Source organism: Helianthus annuus, chromosome 5, assembly GCF_002127325.2.
Source record: "Helianthus annuus cultivar XRQ/B chromosome 5, HanXRQr2.0-SUNRISE, whole genome shotgun sequence".
NCBI classification, from domain to species: domain Eukaryota; kingdom Viridiplantae; phylum Streptophyta; class Magnoliopsida; order Asterales; family Asteraceae; genus Helianthus; species Helianthus annuus.
Genome location: NC_035437.2, coordinates 165,482,656 through 165,509,777, shown reverse-complemented (window position 1 = coordinate 165,509,777; position 27,122 = coordinate 165,482,656). Strand labels below are relative to the sequence as shown.

General features: G+C 37.2%; 1 protein-coding gene across 1 annotated transcript; it reads left to right on the top strand.

Moving 5' to 3' along the window:
- The first annotated feature begins 14,009 nt into the window (after positions 1-14,009).
- Positions 14,010-15,957, top strand: LOC110941795 (geranylgeranyl diphosphate reductase, chloroplastic). Its single transcript, XM_022183460.2, has one exon. The coding sequence runs from the start codon at positions 14,411-14,413 to the stop codon at positions 15,797-15,799; it is 1,389 nt and encodes a 462-aa protein (XP_022039152.1). The 5' UTR covers positions 14,010-14,410; the 3' UTR covers positions 15,800-15,957.
- Positions 15,958-27,122: the final 11,165 nt, after the last annotated feature.

Sequence of the window (27,122 nt, the reverse complement as noted above, 5' to 3'; positions counted from 1 at the left end):
AGACCTGTTGTATTCTTTAAATTTATCATTTGAAAAAGGATTATGTACAAAAAAAATACATGATGGATTAACAAAATAATTTACGATATATATTATTATAAAATGTATACCAGGTTATACATGTGTATTACACGGGTTAAATAAAAAAATATTTCACGTAAGTAGGGTAAACTAAAACAGCCAGTCAAATGTAAACTCAAAGAGCTATGTCAATATCTCCAATAATAATGACATACTAGAAGTGGGATACCGGTATTTACAATCTCTTCGTCTCCATTATATTGCGCAATACATTCGTCGATAATATTACTAATTATGTCAGCTTGAGTGATTACCGTGAGTATTTCTTAATTCTTTTTCAAAAATATAAATCAAAACTTTGATCTTAATCTATAACCATAAATTAATATTAGATTTTATATATTGCATTTTATATACAGTGTTTACATTTGATATGTTTTTTTATAATTTTTGCCTATAAATTAATATTGTGTAATATTACTAATCTCTATCCTTTAATTTATTAATATCATTATTAAATATTAGATTACATGTGTATTACACGGCTTGAGTAATGTAATGTTATATACTTAATAACAAAAAAAAAAAGATGTCTTTAAAAAAAAACTTGTGTATTGCTCAGGTTAAATAAACGCATGTATTGCACCAACATGGCTATCAAATAATATTATTAAGATAATTTGATAATATATCTAGATAACACGCTTGTAAATTAGTGTATGAATACTATTAGTACAATTATAAGTATTTATACATGTTATTTGATACTTAATTAATAACTATTGTTTGTATCCAATAATATATTTTATATTATTAAGTTGGTATGCTTAGGTTAAATTGTCGATTTTTTTTACTCGGGTTACTTTTTGATTATCTTAATTCTTAACACGGCGGACCCTCGCTTCGGCGACTGAAAAGTCTGTCCTACATCTTCATCCCCAATTTGAATCTTGGAGTATAGGTCGGTTTTCTTATGCTACACAACATCTTTGTGCTTGTTATCCATTAATATTCATCAATTAATATATTATCTGAATTTATGCGTTTGAATATGAGAGTACGTGATAATTCAGTAGACCTAAACCCCTCTTTCAAACAGATTATTGTACGAATGTGGAGTTTCAATCATATTATTTTTTTCTTCACTTTTTTATGCCATAAAAATGTTTAAAGTTTGTTTACTTGTGAATGGTGATAAAAATTTAAAAGGTGGGTCTTTTTACAGTTTTTGTGATGAAACAAGGGCTAGTTTTAGGGAGTAGAGTGATAACTTTTTGGGGGGGGGGGGGGGGGGGCTGTTTTAGGGCTAGAATATCGTTCAGTTTCTTTCGATATGCTATGAAACAAAGGGGCCAGTCAACAAAATTGAATTTCTGTTTTGAATAAAATGTTTATTAAGAATGGTGTTTTTTTTGTAGAATGTCTTCTTACAAAAAATCAAACGAGAATCCGGCTGCTCATGTTGACTTGACTGATGGAGAGGATGGCCCGAATCCAATAATTAATGAATCGGGTGATACCGATATGGCTGATACAGCGGCCAGAGTTGCTTATTCAAAAAAGAGAAAAAATTCTTCCGATGTGCATCTACATTTTGTAGATGTTTAGGGTTTGTATAAAGGGAAAATGGTGCCAAAAAAACAATGCATCTATTGCAAGCATACATATGTAAGCGGTAACTCGAAGAGCACAACAAGTATGACATGACACCTTCTAGAATGTAGATTATTCAAAAAAGCGCAAGATAAAAAAATCGGTTTTCTCAACTTTGAGTCATTAGGTAGTGGTAAAAATGATTATGATGCTTTTGAGGATTTTGATTCGAATGGGGTTATAGTCAATTGAAAGTTCGTGAAATAATTGAAAAAAATGATATACATGAGTTACCCTTTTTGTTTGTAGAATAGCAATGGTTTAATCACCTAATGAAGTATATGAATCCTCTATATGAAAAAAGTTAGTAGGTCTACAATAACTCGAGATTGCATAAAGTTGTAGATGTAGAAAAAGAGAGGATAAAGAAAACTTTGACAAAGGCTGAGATGGTATCCCTTACTAGTGACTGTTGGACATCTAACCAAACGATTGGTTACATGTGTTTAACGGCTCACTTTGTTGATTGTGATTGGAAATTGCAAAAATGCATTATAGGTTTCAATGAGCTTGCACCACCCCATAGTGGTGAGGTTATATCCGATGGTATCTTAGAGTGTCTTATAAAATCGGGTATCCAAGACAAAATAGGTAACATCACTTTAGACAATGCATCGAACAATAATAGGGCAGCCAACATTTTGATCAATAATTTTACGGGAAAGGGGAAGTTAAACTTTGATGGATTGTTTTTTCATATTAGATGTTGTGCTCACATCTTAAACTTGGTAGTGCAAGATGGTTTAGGAACTATCGAATCATGTCTTCTAAAAATTAGAGAAGGTGTCAAATATTTGAGTAAGTCTTCTGGTTGTTTATTGAAATTTGGTGAAATAGCAATAACACTTGGCATCTTTATGTACCGATGTAAAAACTGGGTGGAACTCAACACATCGTATGCTAGAATCGACTATTCACTATAAAGAAGCTTTTCTAGGTTATGCGTTGAGAGATTCCAACTTTGTATGGTACCCCATAGTTGATGAATGGAATCGTGCCGAAAGAGTTTGCAATCTACTTGTAGTGTTTTAAAAGCTACTAATTTGTTTTCTGGCACATCGTATCCAACTTCAAACTTGTTTCGTATTGAAAATTATGAAGTGAAGAAAGAGATATGTAGTGCATTGTAATGCATATAAGACATTTGTGGTTGTCATGGGTAGCTCAAAAACATCTTATAATGAATCAAGTACAAACACGAATGATTTTTTTGCTTGCCTCAATTCAAGAACCGTTTCGATTGAAAGAAAATCTGAACTTGAGGAGTATTTGGATGAGCCGAATGTAACATACCAATTTTTATCATATGAATTATAAGGTTTGGTTAAATTTATTAACCACTAGTAACTAGTAAATAGTTTATTTCTAATATAAATATTCAATCCAAATAGTTTTAAACACTATTTTATATAGTGGGTTGAAATATTATATTAATTAATTGGCTTGTGTATGAATACCTTTTCTAATAAAATAAAAAGTTTATAAAAACTTATATTATTAGACAGATAACTTACGGGTAAGTTAATTATTAGAAATATGAAGTACCTGGATGGGCCCAGGAACCGTTTAATAACTAAACTATAAAAGTACATTATAAACTGAACCTACTCCGTTTTAATAAAAACTTAGACCCAAATGTAGACAAAAATATTCTCATTCTAAAGACATATTCATTGTTTTATAAAACGTTATATTTATAAGTGCCAAATAAGTAAAGTTGTTGAATTAATTATAATAATAAAATATTAAAACTAAACTTAATTTTTGTTATATATACACTCATGCATACGTATGTGTATGCATGGACAATAATAATAATAACTTAAAATAATCATATAGAATAGAATAATAAAATAATAAATGAATAAATCTAAACACTTGAAATCTTTGAATTATGGATGCATCAAGATAATCGGATAAGAACAAAATGAAATATAAAAATAATAAAAAAATTAAATCAACAATTGAAAAGTATACGTGTAAAGTAAATATGGAATCAAATTTCAAAGTTTCATGAATACGTGTCCAATAGGAATTTTAAAGTAACCTGACGCCTGCTATGTGTTCCTTTTCCAAACCTTGAAAAAAACTATATATATAGCAGTATAGTTCCTTCAATAAATTGCGCAGACCATTTCTTTCTCTCGATTGCTCCCTCTCTCTTTCCATAATCCCTATTTTATTTCCTTTAAATATTTCTTTTCCCTGTCCTATTTTAAGTATTGAAACTCCCAATCACCGCTACCCTTTCTGATGGATCTGAGTTCCATAACGCATGTCAAGGCTCTGCCCGACTAAGTTCGTTTGGATTCTATCTCGGAACATCGGGACAAGGTTGATTTAGGGGTACTATATATTTAACACAAGTGCAATATATATTTTTAATAACCCAAAAGTTATACCCAAAATTTATATCAGGAATCCTTCTAGATGAACCCTAAAGTTACACAGTGGGTCCATCCCTTTTTCTCACCATTTTATTCTCTTTTTGTGAGTTACCCAAAACTATTATTTATTATTTATTATTTCTATTTTGTAAACAAACTTTCATCAAAAGTCATGCCTATTATTTTATTTACCCAATAGGAAACCATAGTTGAGACACCCAAGTAATCCTGCACAACCCCTAAAATTTCCAGAACAATCAGAATCAGGATCAGGGCCCCTAAAACTCAGGGGGGGATAAACCCTAGCCAACGATTATCTTAATAACTCTCTGTCGAAATAGAATTTTAAAATTCTATCAACTCAGCAAGCCTATACACGCAAAAACCTACCCTATGAACATAGGTTACCACTCGCGTAGCGCGACGCCTATAGGGGGTACCCCTCGCGCTACGCGACGGTGTCAAATTTCGGGTATAAATAGAGGAGGTTGGGACTTGATTTCTGGAGTTGGAACGACGGAAAATTTCGTCTTACACTCCGAGTTATAGCCGTTTTACTATAAAACACCCACAATCACAAATTCTGCTACGATACAGGGTAATTACTCAATCGCTATTACGATTCATTTTCCGAGTGATCAATATATCCAAGGAATGCCTAAGTGCCGCCCACATTGGGTTATGCTTTGTCGTTTGTCGGTAATCCGATAAATGAGTTGAAGCATTGTACTTTGTCGTTGTCGATAAATCGATAATGAGTTGAAGTACTATACTTTGTCGTTTGTCATTTTGATAAATGAGTTGAAGTATTGCACTTGGTCATTGATTGTGAAAATTTGATCTCGGGAAATTATCGTAACTGCTGTATTGAGCATTAACCCGGTTTTTGTGAAATTCGTTAAGGTTGATTTAGGTTTTTCACCAATACGTATTCCATTATGTTAAACCACCAGAAATACTCCCAACTACACCCTTACAATCAAATAAACTATTAAATCATCAGAAGATCCAGAATAATAAAGTGCATGCTTAATTATCGGAAGAAATAGAATCAAGAAGTTGTTAACTCAATCCTGCATGCTGATTTGTGAGTCATTCTCTTTTTATCAACTGTTTTACAATACTCCAAATCATTTTCCAAAAGTTATAATTACAGTGATTAAGTTTATGTAATCACCAAATTACAGCCGGTATGTGGGGTATTGTGCACAGTATTGTTATCATTGTTTCCTTCACATTAGGTGGGCGAGCCTAATTGTGACATACGTCACTCATTGGGACAGCCAATGGTGATATGACCACAGTCACAGAGCTGGTCTGTGACAAATACCTATTCTTGAAATGTTGGTTGATAATAAAAATATGTAAAAACTCTTAATACTGTGAATTATAACAAATGTGTCGTTTTCAGTAAAATGAATGAACTCACTCAGTATTTCCCGCTGACAAAACCTTTTTAAAACGCGTTTCAGGTAATTACAGTAGATTGGAATAAGGATTGGATCCGGCACTAAAAGACTTCAAGAAGTGGCTTATTTTATTAATTAAATCAACTTAAGAAATATTGTTTTCATTAAAAGCTACCTTTGTAAAACATGGAATTTATTCCATCTTTTTAAATAAAATCCGGTGTTTCTAAACTCTGATATTTTTCCTAACTCACGGTCCTGATGAAATTTCCGCTGCAATGTTTTTAAAATAATCACCGGTACCACTGGACTGCTCACGGCACCGATTCCGGCTAGATGGGGTCGGGGGTCGTGACACCGAACCTAAAATGTATGGATCCAAAATTTGATGTGTTGAAGTGGCGGAGTCAAAATTGTAGCAAGTTTCCGGTTTTGAGTAAGATGGCGAAAGACATTTTTGGCATCCCGATCACTACCGTGGCTTCCGAATTAGCCTTTAGTGCTGGGGGCGTATATCGGATGACTACCAGAGCTCTCTTTCAAAGGATATGGTGGAACTTCTTGTTTGTAGAAGTGATTGGTTAAAGGCCAGCTAAAAAACAACCTTAAAAACATTGAAAGTAAGCTTTTATTACATCTATAGTCTAATTATACTTTTGTAGTTTATGCATTAACATTTGTATTTTGTTTTTTTAATGTGTAGCAAGCTGCAAGAGATGAAGAAAAATTGGAAATTGATGTGTTGTCTCCAGACGGGTCTCATAATAAATGGATTTAGTTACATAGTTAGTCCCTGTGGTTTGCCCAAAGTAACATACTTAGGTACTAATAGTTTAAAATCACATTCTAGGGTATTAACTTTTCATTTTGTAACTTTTGGAGGTATTAACGTTATTTGTAGGTTTAAAATCACATTCTATTAGTACCTAAGTATGTTATTTTGTGCAAACCACAGGGACTAACTATGTTAATACCCTAGAAGTTAATACCTTCGAACGTTACAAAATGAAAAGTTAATACCCTAGAAGGTGATTTTAAACCATTAGTACCTAAGTATGTTATTTTGTGCAAACCACAGGGACTAACTATGTAATTAACTCTAATAAATGAAAGTTTGTTTTATATTAACAAACCATAAAAACTGCTATGTAATGTGTAGAACTTAATGGGTTTTTTTAATGCTGTGTTAATAGGTTATATATGTTGATTTGAAGTGGAATTTTGTGGATGGAGATGATCAAGTGTTAAGAAGATGTTTATGGTTTTTGAGCTAAATGACAATTTGTATTTCGTACTTTATTTTGTGCTACAGATTTGATATTAAGAACATTTTAGGATCATGATTTCAGTTATTTATTGCTTTTGTTATTGTTTAATGCAGCCTAGTAAGGTGTTAGGACATGTTTTAATTAAGTTAGGATTTGTTTTTGTTGAATGCAACCTTGTAATAGTCTTGTTTTTAGTTTTTTTTTTCGTTGTTGCTACACATGCTTCAATTAAGGTGCTGAGAACTGAGCGAAAATGATCCGCTCGATTAAAATTCGAACCGAGCGTGAGCATCACTTTTGTGCCCGGTTTTGCATAATCGATCCGAACCGATCTGCTCAGTTGTAATTCAATCCGAGCACAAGCAGACCCTCACTCGGATCTGGTAGGGCTTGAATGTTTGAAACTTAAAATTGAAGATTATGTATTATGGTTGATGTTTGTATATTTGTTTGGTGTTTTTTATGGACTTGTAGAGCGATTTTTATAGAGTAAGGGGTTGTTTGTTTACCTCTTAATGGTTCAAGCCTCTTATCGGGTCAACACTTAATGGTTCAGATTGTTTGTTTTCGTGAGCAAATGTCTGAATGGTTCATCTGAATGGTTAAGAATTATAAATAGTTTGAATGGTTAAGATCTCTAATATGAATTAGTCAGACATTTGCCTCTGAATGGTTAAACATTATACTGGCTGTTAATGGTTCAGACCTCTTACTGGTTCAGCACTTAATGCTTCAAACCTCTTACTGGTTCAGCACTTAACCATTCAGAAGTTGTCAAACAGCCCCTAAGACTTGTTTAGGAAGGTCTCTCTTGATGATATTTTAATAAATTTTCAAAAAATAAAAACCTGTAGGACCCGGTTTAAAATATGTTTGTAATGACATTTCACACTTTTATGTGCTTTTGATGAATATTCAAATTTTAGTTTAATGTTCTTTTGTTTTACACTATCCGATCCGACCTGCTATGAACCGATTTTTTTATATATGGATAGGGGTCTAAAATCTTTAAAAATATTCCGCTCTCAGAAAAAATATTATGGGTCCACCTTGTGACCATGTCTTACGTTGACCTTTTGACTTAAATCTCTCCTGTGCAGGATCCCAAGGGTCTCTTTCCCTCGGTCATGGAAAGGTGTGATTCCTTACCCGCACCTTTAAATATGTTTGGTTGCCAAAATTTAAAGACAAAAGATGCGGTTGTAGAGACAAAAGGTGCAGTTTCTTTAAACCCACACCTTTAGACATTTTGTTTTGAGTTAAATGTCATTTTAGTCCCTATGGTTTGGGTCATTTTGTCAGTTTAGTCCAAATGTTTTATTTTTCGCCTGTGGGTTCAAAAAGGTTTCACCATTGCCATTTTAGTTCACTAGGTTAACTTCATCAATTTTTTCTGTTAACGAGAAGGGCAATTCAGTCATTTTATATGTAATTCTCTTAACTAGAATAGACAATTCGGCCATATAAAATGACTGAATTGCCCCTCTCGTTAACAGAACAAATGGATGAAGTTAAACCAGTAGACTAAAATGACAACGTTGAAACCTTTTTGGACATACATGCAAAAAGTGAAATTTTTGGACTAAATTGACAAAAAGACCTAAACCACAGGAACTAAAATGGCATTTAACTCTTTTGCTTTTTAATGCGAGGCGATAACGTGTGATTCTAGGACCGAACCTTTTGGCCTAAATCACCTCATGGTTGGGTCATTTGTGTACTAGGGGATGAGTCTCATTATTCCATATATAAATAAGTAACTTTTTCATGCATAAACACTTGTAACTTATGCTTTGGGGATTTAAAAAAAAACTTGATTTTTTTTTGTTTTAACCCAAAGGTTTTTACATTTTGCAATTTTAACCCTACAAACTTTGTTTTCTTAACTTTAACTCAAAACTTTTCATTATTTGCAATTTAACTTCACAACTTTTGTCAATTATACTTTTCTTCTTTGGTTTAACGTTTTTACGTTTCGTTACATATAGTTCTAAATTTTTCGAGTTAATACGACGCAACGTACGAGTGTGGTTCAACTTTTTTATGTTTTGTTTCAAATTTTGCAAGTTAACACGGCGCAGCGTGCATGTGTGGTTCAACGTTTTTACCTCTATTTTTTCCTGTTTGACAGGTTCGTCGCAACACGCAGATCCTAGGTCGAGTCAATGTTGGTGGTCGATCACGTTTGTGTGACATTAATACTATTTGACACCGTTTTAAGCCTCGCCGCAACGCGGGTTGTGCTTTGGGGTTTTCCAAAGAAAAAATTGTTATGCATATGGTTGTCGTAACCTTGGCTTTAGGGGTTTTAAAAAAAATCATTTTTTTTACTTTTCACCCAAAAATATTTCATAAATTACTTTAACGCAAAACTATTTGTTTTTTTTTACTTTTAACCCAAAACTTTATATCTTTTGCAATCTATCCTCACAACTTTTTTTACTTTCAACTTTGATCCTTTATAGTTTTCATTTTCCGCAAATTTTTCGCTTTATGCTTGGTTCTAAATTTTGTGACTTAACACATCGCAACATGTGTCTTTGGTTTAACTTTTTACGTTTCGTTCTAAATTTTGCGAGTCAACACGACGCAACGTGCGTGTATGGGTGAACGTTTTTACATCGTCTATTTTTTTCCTGTTTGACAGGTTTAACATAACGTGTAGGTCCTAGGTTGACTTAGTTATAATTAAAGAATCCCCGGCGGGTCTCAATTCTAGTTTAGATTGTAAAGTAAGTAATTTTAGGGTATCTCTTTCTGTTCTTGTCCCTGTTCTAGTTCAGGCTAGACTTGGGCTTTCTGTACTTTGTTTCTGTTTTAATATTAAGCTGCGGTTAAAAATATATAATTTCTAGAATAAAAAAAGTGATGGTGGTTGAAATTGGCCCACGTATATTAATGGATGCAGTGAAAAGCTGTACAACTTTTAAGTACTTGGCACATTTTCGGCCATTCGGATCAGGTGACATGTGACCATAAGTAGGAACGAATGTATTATTGTCCTTCATATTAAACTATTTATTTGAAATAGCCAGGGACTGTCCAGTTAATATCATACTCTAATTTCATAACATTTGTTTTAAAAACCGGTTCAAACCAGCCGGTAGTATCAGTTGAATTGTCCGGTAGACATTGGCGGATCTACCCCAAAATCAGGGGCATCCCAATTTGTTTTTTTTAGGATCAGGTTTCCGTGCTACCCCTTCTAATATACTAGCTCTGCCCTTGCCGGTAGAACCGGTTAAAGTGCCTGGTATACCCAGTTAAATCGTTTCTAAACCCAATCCGATACGCTATAAAAACCGGATTTTAAAACATTGGGAACCTGTGTATTGTCTGCTTTAGGCTTAGGAAAATTTCGATTTACAAACCATACATTGAACATGTGGAATTTTTTTTATTGCAAACTAAATCCCTAATAAACCGCAAAAATGGGGGACCAAAACAGTCGATTATTTTTGTTATGCAATAAGGATTTTGCACATTGAAATGGTGTTGTTAAATGTTAACCATGTCTGACCTCACTTGTAAATCATAATGAGTTGTCTAAATACACCTCACTTTTTATTTGATACATCATACATCCTATTAAGAGAAAAAGTTTTAGTCCTCACACGCAAGTATGTGAGACAAGCTCAACTAATTTTTGGGACACTGTTCACCCAGTATAATTTTTTTAATATATATTGAAAGTGGTTGTGAGTGAAGGAAAGAGAAAAATGTGATGATAATATTATTTAATTGAGAATGAGAGAGAAAAAGTATTTGTTTTTAGTGGAAATATGTTGATATAGAAGTTGTTTTTTAGTGGAATGTATGTATAATTTGATGGATTGAATGAAAATGCTCTTAGACTATGAAATGTGGAGGAGCCCTATCCTTAAAAAGATGGTCTTTTACGTCACCACACAAGGAGGATGTCCCTCTAAGGGTGTAAGGGGTGCTCACCTAATAGGTGAGTCCCCTCTCTTACGCCAAACCAATCCTCGTGTGCCACGTCAACTCCCCTCTTAAACTCCCCTAACACCCCAATTTGATGGCGCCACTCCCCTCTTAACTACCCTTGTTTTTTTATTAAAAAAAAAAAACAAAATGGTTTGATTGGTTGGAAAAATGGGCCCCACCATCTATCTCCCTCCCCGCTCGCGGTGAACAACCACCAAATGTGGTCCCCGATTTCCCTCCCCGAATGGTTGGCAGCACCCCCCATTTCGGTAAAAGGGGTCCCCGATGGGGGTTTCGGTGGGTACCCCGCCCAACCTAAGGCTACAATGATAGTCCAGGGGTGTGAAGGATGGATTTCCTCTCTTTTTTATTTTTAATTTTTGCAAGTCAAATATGCAATATATATATAACTAAAATTAATTTAAACTCTAAAATTAATATTAATGCTTACATTACATTTAAAAAAATCTGAACTTAAAGAAAACTTAATTAAAAAAACTACTAGTCTTTATTTGGCACGTCGTCATTGGGTTCGTTTTGTGCGTTGTTCCAAATGTATTCCATCAAGTCCGTTTGAAGGTTTTGATGTTGTACTCATTACGTAAGGAGAACCCGTTTAAATCTTGTGGTTCTAGACTTACCGGAACATAATTCCCATTAGGAGCATTTTCGTCGTACTCACAAATCGCTCTACCTTCGTCTTCGATGATCATGTTATGCAGCAAGATACAATCATACATACAGTATCGCAACTTCTGTGTGTAAAAGCACGTGTTGGATGTTCAGTGATATGCCTTTTTTGGAACCCCAAAACACCGTTCAATGTTTTTTCTCGACGTCTCTTTAAACTTGGCAAATTTCTTTCTCTTATCGTCTGTCGGGTGCGGAATAGTTTTAACGATTGTAGAGTAGTTGGGTATATTCCATCAGCAAGATAATAACCGTGGCAGTATTCCACCCCCGAAATTGTAAACTTGGTGTCGGGACCAGTTCCTGCTATGACATCGTTAAAGATCTCTGATTGGCAGATGACGGTAAGGTCGTCAAGCGAACCAGGACCACCGAAAAAAGCATGCCAAATCCACAGATCTTGTGACGCAACAACCTCTAGTATTATAGTTGGATGTCCATGATCACCTCGTGTAAATTGATATCGCCATGTAGTAGGGCAGTTCTGCCACGACTAGTGCATGCGATCAATGCTCCCGAGTATTCCTGGAAACCATGTCTTTCTTCGTGTAATTGATACAATTTTTGAATGTCATTTGCGTTTGGTTTCCGCAAATATTTCTTGATATACAACTTCACTACCCATTCGCAAAACTTGTACAAACATTCTCGTGCAGTTCTTTCGGACATCCTTAAATACTCGTCCAACGAATCGGGTGTCCAAATGTATTAAATCAAGTCCGCTTGAAGGTTTTGATGTGTGTACTCATTACGTAAAGAGAACCCGTTTAAATCTTGTTGTTCCAGACTTACTGGAACATAATTCCCGTTAGGCGCATTTTCGTCGTACTCACAAATCGCTCTACCTTCATCTTCGATGATCATGTTATGCAACAAGATACAAACATACATACAGTATCACAACTTCTGTGTGTAAAAGCACGTCCGCAATTGTGGCGACTCTAGGCTTTCTTATCTCAATGATATGCTAGTTTTTAGAACTCCAAAACACCATTCAATGTCTTTTCTCGCCGTCTCTTGAAACTTGGCAAATGTCTTTCTCTTATCGCCCGTCGGGTGCGGAATAGTTTTAACGATTGTAAAGTAGGTTGGGTATATTCAATCAGCAAGATAATAACCGCGCCTGTATTCCACCCCCGAAACCGTAAACTTGGTGTCTGGACCAGTTCCTGTTATGACATCGTTAAAGATCTCTGATTGGTAGATGACGTTAAGGTCGTCAAGTGAACCAGGACCACCGAAAAAAGCATGCCAAATCCACAGATCTTGTGACGCAACAGCCTCTAGTATTATAGTTGGATGTCCATGATCGCCTCGTGTAAATTAACATCGCCATGCAGTAGGGCAGTTCTGCCATGGCCACTGGCCAGTGCATGCAATCAATGCTCCCGAGCATTCCTTGAAAACCATGCTTTTCTTCATGTAACTGATACAATTTTTGAACGTCATTTGCGTTTGGTTTCCGCAAATATTTCTTACTATACAGCTTCACCACCCATTCGCAAAACTTGTACAAACATTCTCGTGTAGTTCTTTCGGGCATCCTTGAATACTCGTCCAACGAATCGGTGTCGTCTCGTATGCTAGTTGGCGAATGGCCGGTGTGCATTTCTGTAAAGTGGTGAATCCCCTTTTGCCTCTAGCGTCGTATCGTAATGTAAAAAAACGGACCAGACCGCGACAAGTCACCTGCTATACGTAAGAACAGTCGACGACTCATTCAGAACCGACGTTTAAACATCGCGGCCGTGTACACGGGTTCATCGGCAAAATAGTCGGCCACTAATCTATTATGGGCATCAACATGTGAGCGTAAAAATAAATAATTAACTGAAAAATAATATAACTAAATAATTAAGACCGAAAATAATATAACTAAATAATAACACCGAGAAATAATATAACTAGGGTGTGGTTCAGCTACAAAGTCCATTTTTCCTACAAAGTGTACAAAGTCATAAAACACCACAATTTCAGCCATAAAACAGACTCAAAACCCACAAATAACAGAGTGAAAATCACTAAAACACAATATCGAAACCCTAACGGTCCATAAAAACCTTAAGCACACCATCGTAGAACTATGAATATAAAACACAACATGATAATCAACATAAAAACACACTAATGTTAGTCATTCGATAATCAAAGCCTTATCATCTAAAACACAACACAAAACCCACAAATATGGCGTTTTAGTAATCTTCACTTTGTTATTTGCGGGTTTTGAATGTGTTTTATGGTTGGCATTATAGTGTTTTATGACTTTGTACACTTTGTAGGAAAAATGGACTTTGTAGCCAACTCCTACCCAACTAAATTATTAACACCGAAAAATAATACATCTAAATTATTAACACCGAAAAATAATATAACATTCTCCGTCTCGGTTTATGGCGGCTTGCCTAATTCGCGGTTGTGACATGGTTTCTTCATCTTCTTCTTCCTCGATGATCATCTGTGCTGCCTACATTACGACGTTTGCAAAAAACAAATCACCTTCACTCGAAGATGATGAACAACACGATGAAGAGGACATTGCTAAAACTTTAGAAAATTTGAAGAAGTGTGTAAAATAGTGAGAGAGATCGGGTTAATTTGGTTTGAAAAGGGGGATAATTGGTATAAACTCATAAAGAAAATATTTGTTTATTCAATTAGCCTTTGGCAACGGCAATGTTTTTTGAAAAGTGACCCGGTTTCAACGTCTAGGGGGCGACGGTGATGACCCGGGGGAAGGGGGGCGGTGTGCAGGCCAATCGCTGCACCAAGGCCAACCCAAGTAGTTCAGCCTTAGGTTAGGCATTTAACATGTTATAACAACACATGTGAAACAATTACTTCCACAACAAAAACATTTGACAGGGCCAAATCATAACCATATACATCCTCCCATTATCCACACCAAATCACAACCATCAATCCCCTCAAATCCTACGGTCACAACCACCACAATATCTCAAACCATATCCTCAAAATCTTACAAAACCAAACCACTTCACTCACACCCCACCCCACCCCACCACAATCCACCACCATGGCCTCCATCACCCTCAAATCCTTCACCGGCCTCCGCCACTCCTCACCGGAAAACCACCATTCCACCACCTCCATCACCACTCTCCCCAAATCCCACCACCGCCGTGTTAAAATCCTCGCCAGCAAATCCAGCCCCAAACTCACCGGCCGGAACCTCCGCGTCGCCGTCGTCGGCGGCGGTCCGGCAGGCGGCGCCGCCGCAGAAACCCTAGCCAAAGGCGGAATCGAAACCATTCTCATCGAACGCAAAATGGACAACGCGAAGCCCTGCGGCGGTGCTATTCCGTTATGCATGGTCGGAGAATTTGACCTGCCGTTGGATATTATCGACCGCCGTGTAACCAAAATGAAAATGATATCTCCGTCGAACGTCGCCGTTGACATTGGTCAAACTCTTAAACCCCATGAGTACATCGGAATGGTCCGCCGTGAAATTCTTGACGCTTATCTCCGTGACCGCGCCACCGCCGCCGGCGCCACCGTGATCAACGGTTTGTTTACAAAATTGGATAAACCGTTGGATAAATACGCACCGTATGTTATTCATTATAACGAGTATGACGGAAAACCTGGGTCCGCCGGTAAAAAGGTAACGATGGAAGTTGACGCCGTTATCGGCGCTGACGGCGCAAATTCTCGTGTGGCGAAAAATATCGACGCCGGAGATTACGAGTACGCGATAGCGTTTCAGGAGAGAATCAAAATACCGGACGATAAAATGCAGTATTATGAAAATCTCGCCGAGATGTACGTCGGAGATGACGTGTCACCGGATTTTTACGGTTGGGTGTTTCCGAAGTGTGACCACGTGGCGGTCGGAACCGGTACCGTTACTCATAAGCCGGATATTAAAAAGTTTCAATTAGCCACACGCCTACGCGCGCGTGACAAGATTTTAGGTGGGAAGATTATTCGGGTGGAGGCCCACCCGATTCCTGAGCACCCCCGACCGAGACGACTGGCTGAGAGAGTCGCCCTGGTCGGGGATGCGGCTGGGTATGTGACGAAATGTTCGGGCGAGGGGATTTATTTTGCGGCGAAGAGTGGACGGATGTGCGCTGAGGCGATCGTGGAGGGGTCGGAGAATGGGACGAGGATGGTGGAGGAGGCGGATTTGAGGAAGTATTTGGAGAAGTGGGATAAGACTTATTGGCCTACTTACAAGGTGTTGGATATTCTTCAGAAGGTGTTTTATCGGTCAAATCCGGCTAGGGAGGCGTTTGTGGAGATGTGCGCGGACGAGTATGTTCAGAAGATGACGTTCGACAGCTATTTGTACAAGAAGGTTGCGCCGGGGAACCCTTTGGAGGACTTGAAGCTTGCGGTTAATACGATTGGGAGTTTGGTTAGAGCCAATGCACTCAGGAATGAGATGGCCAAGATTTGATTATGTTAATGTTTTTGTAATGTAATGTTACTTGGTACTTATGTTTCAGTCATATAATATGTAATTTTTAGAGCTTATGAATGCACAATCTCTCCACTAGTTTTGTACTTTTGTTTGTTGAAACTTGCAAGTGAAATGTGTATTGATAAATTCTTCAATTCTAGTTTTTGTTTTAATTACCATTGATGAAACTAATGAAATCGATGACCAATGGGGAACGAGGATCGGACCAATTTTAGTTTTCGGGTTGGGGGGTGTATTTGTCAACCCGTCGCAAACCATTTTAGTTATCGGGTTGGGGGATGTATTTATCAACCGGTCACAAACCCGCCTCGTTGCCATTGGCCAATTTACATAGGTTTGGTGTATGTTGTGACATCAATGGGATGTGGTAGGACCTAAATTTCGTGGTTGGTGCATGTTCAAGAAATAAAAATCTTTAGCGATGTTGACAACAAACTACTTGTTTATCACAAAAAAGATTCTCATGACGATTGTCTAAAATCATACAAAATCTTTTAAAATATCGTATATATGGTGGAACTAAATTTTTTATACAAGTAGGTCGTGGTAGATGGGCTGATGCATATTCTTTTTGTTGTCTTAGACTTGCAAATCATGTATTTTTCAGTCGTTAAACTTTTTAGATTAGTTCTTAATTTTCAATTTTATTATTATGATGATGGGTGGCTCTTTTATTCATGATTGGGCTTGGTTTGGGCTTTTAGGCCCAATCTGAAAACTGTGGAGTTCCATGACTATGTTGAGGTCACTAACGGGCTTGGTGGACTTGAGTAGCTTGGATTCTTGGAAGTTGGACTTTACCCTCAAGAGACTTTGATTTAAAGACTTTGTGGGTATTCTTCATTCGAGAGGATTCTCTCACTCATGGGTCATTCATGGACATTGGTAAAGTGTTAACTATCGAAGTAGAATGTGTATATATAATTTTTTTTAAATGTGATTAATAGATATAACTAGATAAGAGGCCCGCCGCGTTGCGGCTGGGGCATACAAATTGAGCCTATCATAAACGATGTCTACACAATCCTTTTCGAATCAACCAAGTTTAAACTCAAAACAATGCAGGCTTCAATCCTGTACCTTCTTATTTATTTTCTTTTGTTTAAGGAGCAAAAACTATCATAAACGGAGCAGACATTACAACAATAAAATCTTCAAGGACCTTTAACTAAATACCAACTCAAGCAGCCAAAAAAATACAAATTCGGTTGTCCCCCGCACGTTGAGACGGAAGACCCATTACTTCATGTCAATATATAACTCTTTACAAGTGCTTTGCCACTACGTCCAACTTTTACTATATCAAAATTCTTTAGTTTCAATTTCCCCTACAATAGAAGATGTTACAATGCATTCATTTCTAGAAGTAATTGAATAAAAAATAACCAGCTTTGACTCGATTTCTAGTTAGGCGACCACCTCTTCATTAGCCGGAAAAAACCTTAACTCCTACAGTTTAAAAAAAAATCTTTAGAATAACCAACTTTAAACCGAACCAACCCGACTGGGTGATTCATACAACTATGAAAACAAACTATTAAGAAGCTACATTTCAAACATGCTAGACATATAGCCTAATAAAAAATATATTCACATGTATCTTATACAAAGCATAAGAGCAAACCTGGAGAGCAAGGACTATAGCAAGCAAGATCAACAACAAAGAGAAACAAATGGAACCAAAGCTGCACCATAGACATAATTAGTAATGCACGTTTCTGTACAAAAAATGATATAAATGTTGGTTCAGTTCTGCTCTAAACACAATGGAAAACATGAAAACATACCTGTCACCGCAAACAGTGCAGTGGAGAATCCAGTGAGAGAAGACGACATGGAGTTCGACATCTTTGTCAAGGTGATCTGGTTCCTCCTTAGGGTGCTGACTGATGATGGTGACTAAGAAAACCGAAAATGGTATCGGCCGTAGGAGAGGGAGGTCGATCGTGATGATGTTATGCTTATGGGGTATCTCTAATTGTGTAACTGTCTAACCACTTAACCTCCACATAAGTCTCCTTATATAAGCACCCAGGAGGAAACCTAATTAGTTAATAAGGGTAATATGGTCCATCAACAATTACCAACTAATTATTTAATAGGTTGTTATATATTTTGATCTATATAATGTAAATGATTATAATGGCTATAGATTAAATATTAACACATAATATATTTAATCTTACATTCTCCCACTTAGCCGAGTAATCATTTACTATGAGTATTAGATAAGCCTGATCAAGAGTTAACACTCACTTTAGCCTTAAACAAGTACTATAGCAGATAAATACAGCCGTTGAATCATTATGCGACTCAGGACCCCCATTAATCATACTATAGCCTTAATTTAAAACCTAATCGTCATGATCAAAATACGCATAAGCCCTTTGTTTGATTTGTAACTTTGTTTGTCTATATGCCATTATACCGGTTGAACATATTCTAAGAGACATACAAAATCAAACTGAGGAAATTTCATTAACATAAAACATAAGCTAGTACAATATGCTCAAATAAGGTCTTTACTAAATCCCATATTCCGAACATGTTCTTCATAAACCTTAGGAGGGAGACCTTTAGTCATCGGATCCGCAAGCATATCTTTAGTACTAATATACTCGATACAAAGATTATTTTCCTCAACTCGTTCACGTACGAACAGATATTTTGTATCGAGATATAAACCAGCTCCAGTCGAACTGTTACTGTTCGAGAAACTAACGGCAGCTGAATTATCACAATAAAGCTTCAATGGTCTAGAAATGGAATTAACGATTTTGAGTCCAGTGACCAGATTTCTAAGCAACATTCCATGACATGTTGCGTTATAAACAACAATGTACTCTGCCATCATTGTAGAAGTTGTGGTCAACTGTTGTTTATGACTCTTCCATGAGATAGGGCCGCCTGCTAACATAAAGATATAGCCCCAAGTGGATTTCTTGTCATCTTTGCATTTGGCAAAGTCAGAATCAGAATAGCCCACCACTTCTAAATGATCACTTCTTCTATAAGTCAGTTTATAGTCTTTCGTCCCTTGCAGATATCGAAGTACCTTCTTAGCTGCTTTCCAGTGATCTAGGCCAGGATTAGTCTGATAACGGCCTAGCATTCCAGCAATATAAGCGATATCTGGGCGAGTACAGACTTGAGCATACATCAAGCTCCCGACTACTGACGCGTAAGGTATCTGGCTCATTTGCTCCTTCTCAACCTCTGTTGTCGGACACTGGAATGAACCGAAAACATCTCCCTTAACTACTGGAGCGACGGAGGGTTTGCATTGTTGCATGTTGTAACGTGTGAGGACACGATCTATGTAAGCCCTTTGGAACAATCCTAAGATCCCTTTGTTTCTATCTCGGTGAATTTCGATGCCAATGAAGTAAGAAGCATCTCTGAGATCCTTCATATCGAAGTTATGCGAGAGTAACCGCTTCGACTCATGCAACATGTCTAAACTCTTACTTGCCAATAGAATATCATCTACATAAAGGATAAGTATAGTAAAGTTGTTCCCACTCATCTTGAGGTAGGTGCATTGATCCACTTGATTCTTCATAAAACCTTGCTTCTTCATGACTTCATCAAACTTGAGGTACCACTGACGTGATGCTTGTTTTAACCCGTAAATGGATTTCTTCAACTTACAGACTAGATGCTCCTGACCTTCAGGTTTAAAGCCTTCAGGTTGCTTCATGTAAACATCTTCGTCCAAGTCTCCGTTAAGGAAAGTGGTTTTAACGTCCATCTGATGCAGCTCTAAATCGAAATGAGCTACTAGGGCCATGACGATCCTTAATGAATCTTTACGAGAGACAGGTGAAACGTCTCTTGATAATCAATTCCCTCTTTCTGAGTGTAGCCCTATGCAACCAATCTCGATTTGTAGCGTTCAACATTCCCATTCGGATCCAGTTTTGTTTTGAACACCCATTTGCATCCTACGGGTTTGACTCCGTTGGGTAATTCTACCAAATCCCAAACGTCATTTTTATTCATGGATTCAAGCTCATCAATCATTGCTTTATTCCATTCAGAAGACTGATCACTGCTAATGGCTTCATTGTAAGAGATAGGATCATTGAGCTTTCCCGGATCCATTTCAGTCAGGTAGGTAACATAATCATCCCAATTAGTAGGCCTTCTTTGCCTAGATGACCTCCTGAGTGGATTATCGGGTTCATCGTTGTCTTGGTTATGAGCGTTTGATGTGCTTTCGTCATGAGGTATAATGGGTTCTGATTGTAGAGGTGAATTTGGAGTTGGTGCAGTAGCTTCAGGTGCAGTAGTTGCATTGGGTACAAGAGGAGTAATCGGAGTAATGGTAAGCGACGAATCTCTCCCCCCCGCGTCTTGTACTTCTTGCAATTCTTCGTAAGGGTTGGTACTGCTCCCACTGACCTTGAAATCCTCCAGGAACGCGGCATGCTTGGTTTCAACAATACGGGTGACATGGGAAGGACAATAGAAACGATAACCCTTAGAATTATCAGGATACCCGATAAAGAAACATGTAACTGTTTTAGGGTCAAGTTTCCTTAGGAAATGATTGTAAACTTTTGCTTCAGCAATGCAGCCCCATACTTTCATATATTTAAGACTCGGTTTCCTTCCTGTCCAAAGTTCATAAGGAGTTTTAGGGGCAGACTTAGAAGGAACTCTATTGAGTATATGAACAGCTGCTTTTAACGCTTCAGTCCAGAGGAATAATGGTAAATTAGTGTTGGCTAACATACTGCGCACCATGTTCATAAGGGTACGGTTTCTTCTTTCAGCGACAACGTTCTGCTGACGTGTACCAGGCACGGTGTATTGGTTCACAATCCCCTGGCCTTTACAAAACTCATAAAATGGACCAGGAGCTTGACCCACATCAGTATGTCTTCCATAATATTCACCGCCTCTATCTGATCTCACAACTTTAATCTGACGATCTAATTGCTTTTCAACTTCAGCCTTATAATCTTTAAAAGTTGTTAGAGATTCAGATTTCTCCTTAATAAGATACAAGTACATGTAACGAGAATAATCATCAATGAAAGTGATAAATGAAGTATGTCCTGTTATGCCAGCGATTTGGTAAGGACCACTAATGTCAGTGTGAATGAGTTCTAATAAATTAGAGCTCCTAGTGGCACCTTTCTTATTCGCTAATGTCATTTTACCTTTAAGACGTTTGACACATGTTCCAAAATCAGAGAAATCGAGAGGAGGTAAGACTTCATCCTTTATGAGACGATTTAATCGTTCTTTTGAAATGTGGCCTAAACGCTGATGCCACAACATGGATGAAGTCTCTAAGTCTCGTTTCTCTTCCATCTTTGTGAGTGATTCATTAATGTTATATGACAACAAAGATTTGGAAAAGCCATCATCTAGTTCTAATCTATAAAGACCACCATCCAGAACACCAGTACCATAAAGAACAGAATCATAGAGGATAGAGAGTTTGCGATGACCAAGGGAAACAATAAAACCGTCCATGTCTAACTTTGGTCCTGATACAAGGTTCCGAGTTACCTCAGGAATATATAAGGTATCATCAAGTTTAATACATAAACCAGTTTTCATAACTAATTGTAATGTTCCAATGGCCTTCACTTCTAATTCTCGATCATCCCAACCTTAAGCGTTCTTTGGTTTCTTTCCAGCTTCCGGATTGAAAGGAATCCCTGAGTTGAATTGGTAACATGAACCATAGAACCAGAATCAAACCACCAAGAATTAGCAGGAACACTTAAATTATAGGACTCAAGTATCATAAAATAATCGTTACCTTTCTTAGCCAGCCACTCCTTAAAGTCAGGGCATTCCTTCTGCATGTGTCCTGTCTTTTTACAGAACTTGCAGCGGATACTGCCTAAGAAGTTCTTAGAGCTGGAAGGCGCACTTGTATTAGGATTAGGCCTTTGAACTTTTGAAGCATTCTTCCTCTGATGATTGTTCTTCCTTTTCTTAGAGTTGGAGGTGGTGAAGTTGGCAACATCAGTAGTGCGATCCATCCTCATGCGCTCTTCCTCCTGTACGCACATGGCGACCAGCTCACTCATCGTCCATTTTTCCTTCTGAGTGTTGTAATTGATCTTAAATGCTTCAAAGGACGAAGGAAGCGAAGTGATGATAAAATGAACGAGGAAACCATCACTGATTTCCATTTCCAGCCCCTTCAGCTTATTGGCCATGTCATTCACCATCATGATGTGCTCACGAATGGCGCTCCTCCCATCATACTTAGTTGTCACCAGCTTGAGGATAAGGGTACTAGCGTGTGCTTTAGACGTCCCTTTGAACTGCGCCTCCACATGTTCCAAGTAGGTTTTAGCATCTTCAGAATCAGGAATAGCTCCCCTGATTGCATTGCTTATGGACTGCTTCATAAACATGAGAGACATGCTGTTACACCTAGTCCACTTTTCATGAGTTAACTGCTCAGCAGCAGTACTTTGAGTGGTAAGGTCCGCTGGCTTATTCTCTCTTAGAGCATAATCAAAATCCAGCAATCCAAGTGTAAGCATGAGAGCATCCTTCCATGCAGCATAGTTATCACCGGTCAAAGGTGGAATCCCGCAATTGGGCGCTGATAGTGGAAATAAGATGAGCAAGTTATGATACTAAGGAAGAAGTCCTAATGTGATCTAAGGGCACATTAAACTAAGGCAGACATAAATAATGACCATTTTACGTTATGAAGCTGTGATATTGTCTATTACTAACATCAAAAATAATAGACTTAGTTAAAATTCTACTTAAACGAAGACAAAACAACTTTGGCCAGAAGTGTAATCATTTAAGCATATGTGCAAAGTGGTTGTAACAAATCAGCTTTGGCCAGAAATTGAGACAATCACTTTAGTTATGCACTTGTTAAGTATGCCATCTATGAAGGAATTAAATCAGCTTTGGCCAGAAATTAAGACATTCATGTTTATGATGCACACTTAACATAGCTTTCGTAATACTTGGATGATAAGTAGATGCATCAAATCAGCTTTGGCCAGAAGTGATACATCAGAAGCTCATTCAAGTTAAGCCATCTTGGTTTTGCAAAACATTATCTGATTCTGATTAATTAACTAAATAATTACAAAACCAATCATTTAATAGCAAACCACCCGTTAGCGTGGATCGAACTAATGAGGTTTCGAGTCAGGTCTCGAGTTAGGTCTCGACTGAGTTATGAGATCTCGAGTCAGTTATGAGGTCTCGAGTCGCAACCTTGTTGTCTCGAGTCGGAACCATGGTCTCGACTACTATACCTTATGAGATCTCGACTCATAATGAGGTCTCGAGTCGTAACCACAGTCTCGAGTTATGAAAATTTAAGCCCTTAGTCGAAACCGCAGTGGTCTCGAGTCGAGACCTTATGATCTCGAGTCGAAATCGTTGTCTCGAGTTGTGAATATGTGAGAACCTTTATGATTTCGAGTCGAGATCTCGTGGTCTCGAGTCGAGACCTAGGTTTCGGCTCGTTAGAAGGGATCTCGAGACTTCCTGTTAACAGCTGTGAATGTGAAAGCATAACAGAAAATTCGAATTCTAAGGGATTTTGTGATAGTGTTTCCTGTTTTAAGATGATCTAATTTTATCAAAATATTTCGAAAATTATAACTGTTTATCTAATAACAGTTTTCGAAAATCTTTAGAGGACAAAATCAGATCAAAACAGGAAAGAACACTTAATAATCCGAATCATATTCCTAAACATAAAGGAATCTTCGAATTTTCTAAGAACATGTGATGAACCCTAAAAAATCAATACTTAATTCTGGAACCCGAAACCTGAATTTTTAAGGCTTTCTAAAACAGATTTCGGACATAATTTTAACTGTTTTGAGATATTTAAAATAGTTCTTTTCCTCGAAAACAGAGATTTCGAGTGGTTTTATATGACTCAAAAACGGCTGTGATGTTCATAAGATTTTCAAAATTTCTGTTTTCATGATTTCAATCCCAGAATTATGGATACGAAAACAGAACTGACTAATCAACATACGCTCTGATACCACATGTTGGTTCAGTTCTGTTCTAAACACAATGGAAAACATGAAAACATACCTGTCACCGCAGACAGTGTAGTGGAGAATCCAGTGAGAGAAGACGACATGGAGTTCGACATCTTTGTCAAGGTGATCTGGTTCCTCCTTAGGGTGCTGACTGATGATGGTGACTAAGAAAACCGAAAAGGGTATCAGCCGTAGGAGAGGGAGGTCGATCGTGATGATGTTATGCTTATGGGGTATCTCTAATTGTGTAACTGTCTAACCCCTTAACCTCCACATAAGTCTCCTTATATAAGCACCTAGGAGGAAACCTAATTAGTTAATAAGGGTAATATGGTCCATCAACAATTACCAACTAATTATTTAATAGGTTATTATATATTTTGATCTATATAATGTAAATGGTTATAATGGCTATAGATTAAATATTAATATATAATATATTTAATCTTACAATAAATAATGGCAGCCTTTGGAAAAAAAACCTTTGAATATAAGCATAATTATGAATAGGATTGAGTCTATAATTCATTAGCTAAAACAAACTCTAATAATTATCTAAATTCCCAAATAATAGACGACTTGTAGTTCTACAAGAAAAATAAAACAACAGAATCAACAATCAAGCATCATACATAAAAAAGGCAAACACCATCAACGACCTAGACACAATAACAAAGACTTCAACAACAACCACATAGGTAATAATGTAATACTGAACAGATGGACTCAACAACACATTAAACATACAGTCTACATAAGCCCCCAAAACAAAGCATATAACCTTTCTATGATACGGGTGTGGTTCTAAATTAACATCTGACAAAAAGATGTAGCAAATGAGACTAAATCTAAGCATATGCATACTTTGTAGGCCAAGCGAGCTTCTATAACTGATATAGCTCAGATTAACGAAACGTGGACTTTGTAAAATAAACTTGGTGGACGATACTCACCAGAACTAAGACAGCAGAATGCCCATTTTGAATAGCAATAAATCGTACCAAGAAACGCTAGAACATGAGAAAATGAAGATTAAACAAAAACACAACAAAGCAAACATCAGTTAATTAATAAGTTGAGCAACAAATCTGAGTTGTTGCTTCCCCCACTGTTAGTTGAAATCATCTTGCCAGAAGAACATAAGTTTTCTTCAACTAAAAAGTCAAGTGGTCCATCACATGTTGCACACCATCAACAGTATAGCTGTATAGGCTCAGACATGTTGAAGAAACAAAAATTACTCGCGTTGGCTGCACACTAAGAGGTTAAAGACCTCATTTGCCACGCCAATAAACACTAAAATATCAGTTTCTTTAAACTAAAACACATCATCATAGCCCAGAAGTAGATACAATATTGATATTACATGACAACTGCCAAAAAAGTGTTATCGAGATGTGAATGTGTTTGTGCATTGGAACCTTGAAAGCTCGGATATGTAATCAAGGGATGAACACATCTAAGAACAGGTTACGCCATCGCTGCAAACACAAAGTTGCAAAGTGAGCACTATGCCATCTGGATGTTGCCTCACCAACATGCTACCCGGATGCTCGATGTACCCTAAAAATACAAAGATCATCACAACTCTAGAACAAATCATAAAGTCTAAAATTGCCGGTTAAAAAGAAACAACTGTAAAAACCCAAACCCATGGTTAAGTAAAAAGGGTGTAAGAAAACATGTGCTCTGCTTCATACGCACAAGGGACACGCGTTAAAACCTAGCCATGACTTTCCATATACAAAACTTTAAGCGGGGGGTACAACCACTAATGCAGCCCAATGTGGCTAATTGATAATGTTAAAATACATACCTAAAACACAACCCCTTGTTTATCAAAACAACCTTAAAAAGCTCAGATATGTATTTGAGGGATGAACACATATAACACCCTGGTAACAACATGGCTGCAAACACACAGTTGCACAGTGAAACTATGCCATCCGGATCTTGCCCTGCCAAGATGCTACCTGGATCTTCAACTTCCCCTCAAATTACAACGATCATCACAACTTTAAAGCATTCCATCAAGCACCTCATATACAAACTTTCTTAGCCAACTACAGAGGCTCAAGCAACCATCATAACCTTTCATCTTAGCTTACGCATCATAGCTCGACATTTTCAAATCAGATTGGCTAGAGAAAACAAAACCCGGTGTACACATTCGGTACAAATCACAATTTTATATGGATTAAGATAAACCCCTGGTTCTTTCTCAGATGGTTCATAAATGAACAATACCTAAGTTCATCATCATAAAATAATATCTGCATATGACATAGAATCATCAAATCAAACATCTTTCAGCATCAAATCAAACAAAGCATTTTAGATTGAAACGAAACTCAAATTAACGAAGAGGGTATCTACGCGAGTTTGATGAAGATGTAGAAGCCGCACAAACAACGGCAACACCATTTGAAACAATTGCAATACAAGTAACGAAGAGGGTATCTACGCGAGTTTGATGAAGATGTTGCAGATGCAGATGTATCCATCCGTCAGAGAAGATGATCGGAATGGTGAAGGTTAATCGGAGCTGTGATAACGTGAATAAACCTAGGGTTTGAAAAGTGTGTGAGAAGGAATCGATTGCACACTGAATTCTGGCTTCAGAACAACCATTGTAGAAGTCGTACTGGACCGACCGGCCGGCCGACCCACCGACCACAATCTCTTCTCTCTCTACCAACTTTCTTTAAAATTGTGGGTGTAGAAGAAAGTGAAAACCCTAAATCATGGTAAAGCAAAAAGGTGGGAAGCTTCTGGTTCACACGTGTGAGTACAAGCTGACAGAGCCTTAGCAATTACTTTTCAATAAACAAAACTTTAAGCAGTGAGTACAACCATTAATGCAACCCAATGTTAGAAATTAGACTTATATATAATTTGGTATATATGTGAGAATTCAAACGAGAAAAAAAGAAATAACTATCCACTTTTATGGTATAATGGTAATTGTGTATCTAAAAACAATTCGGGTTAAACGGGTCGTGTTCGTGTCAACCCGTGAATAAGCGTGTCGCATTCAGGTTCCTGTTTCTGACATGACTTCGGGTTCTACCATGTTTGGATTCGTGTCAAATTATTTTTATTTCAATTTGCTAATCCACAAACACGACCAATTTCGTAATTCTAGCTTTAATTCCTCAGAGACAAAACATCAAACTTTTATCTCTCATTGCGTCACTAGTCGCATTTATTACCCATTATGCAAGAAATGGGTTAAATTGGGGTATTTGGGTCTATTCAAAATATATAATTGATCAAAACGGATAAATCACATA

Bases quoted from the DNA above. Each gene is read 5' to 3' on its own strand.
- LOC110941795 (XM_022183460.2), top strand. From the start codon at position 14,411: ATGGCCTCCATCACCCTCAAATCCTTCACCGGCCTCCGCCACTCCTCA.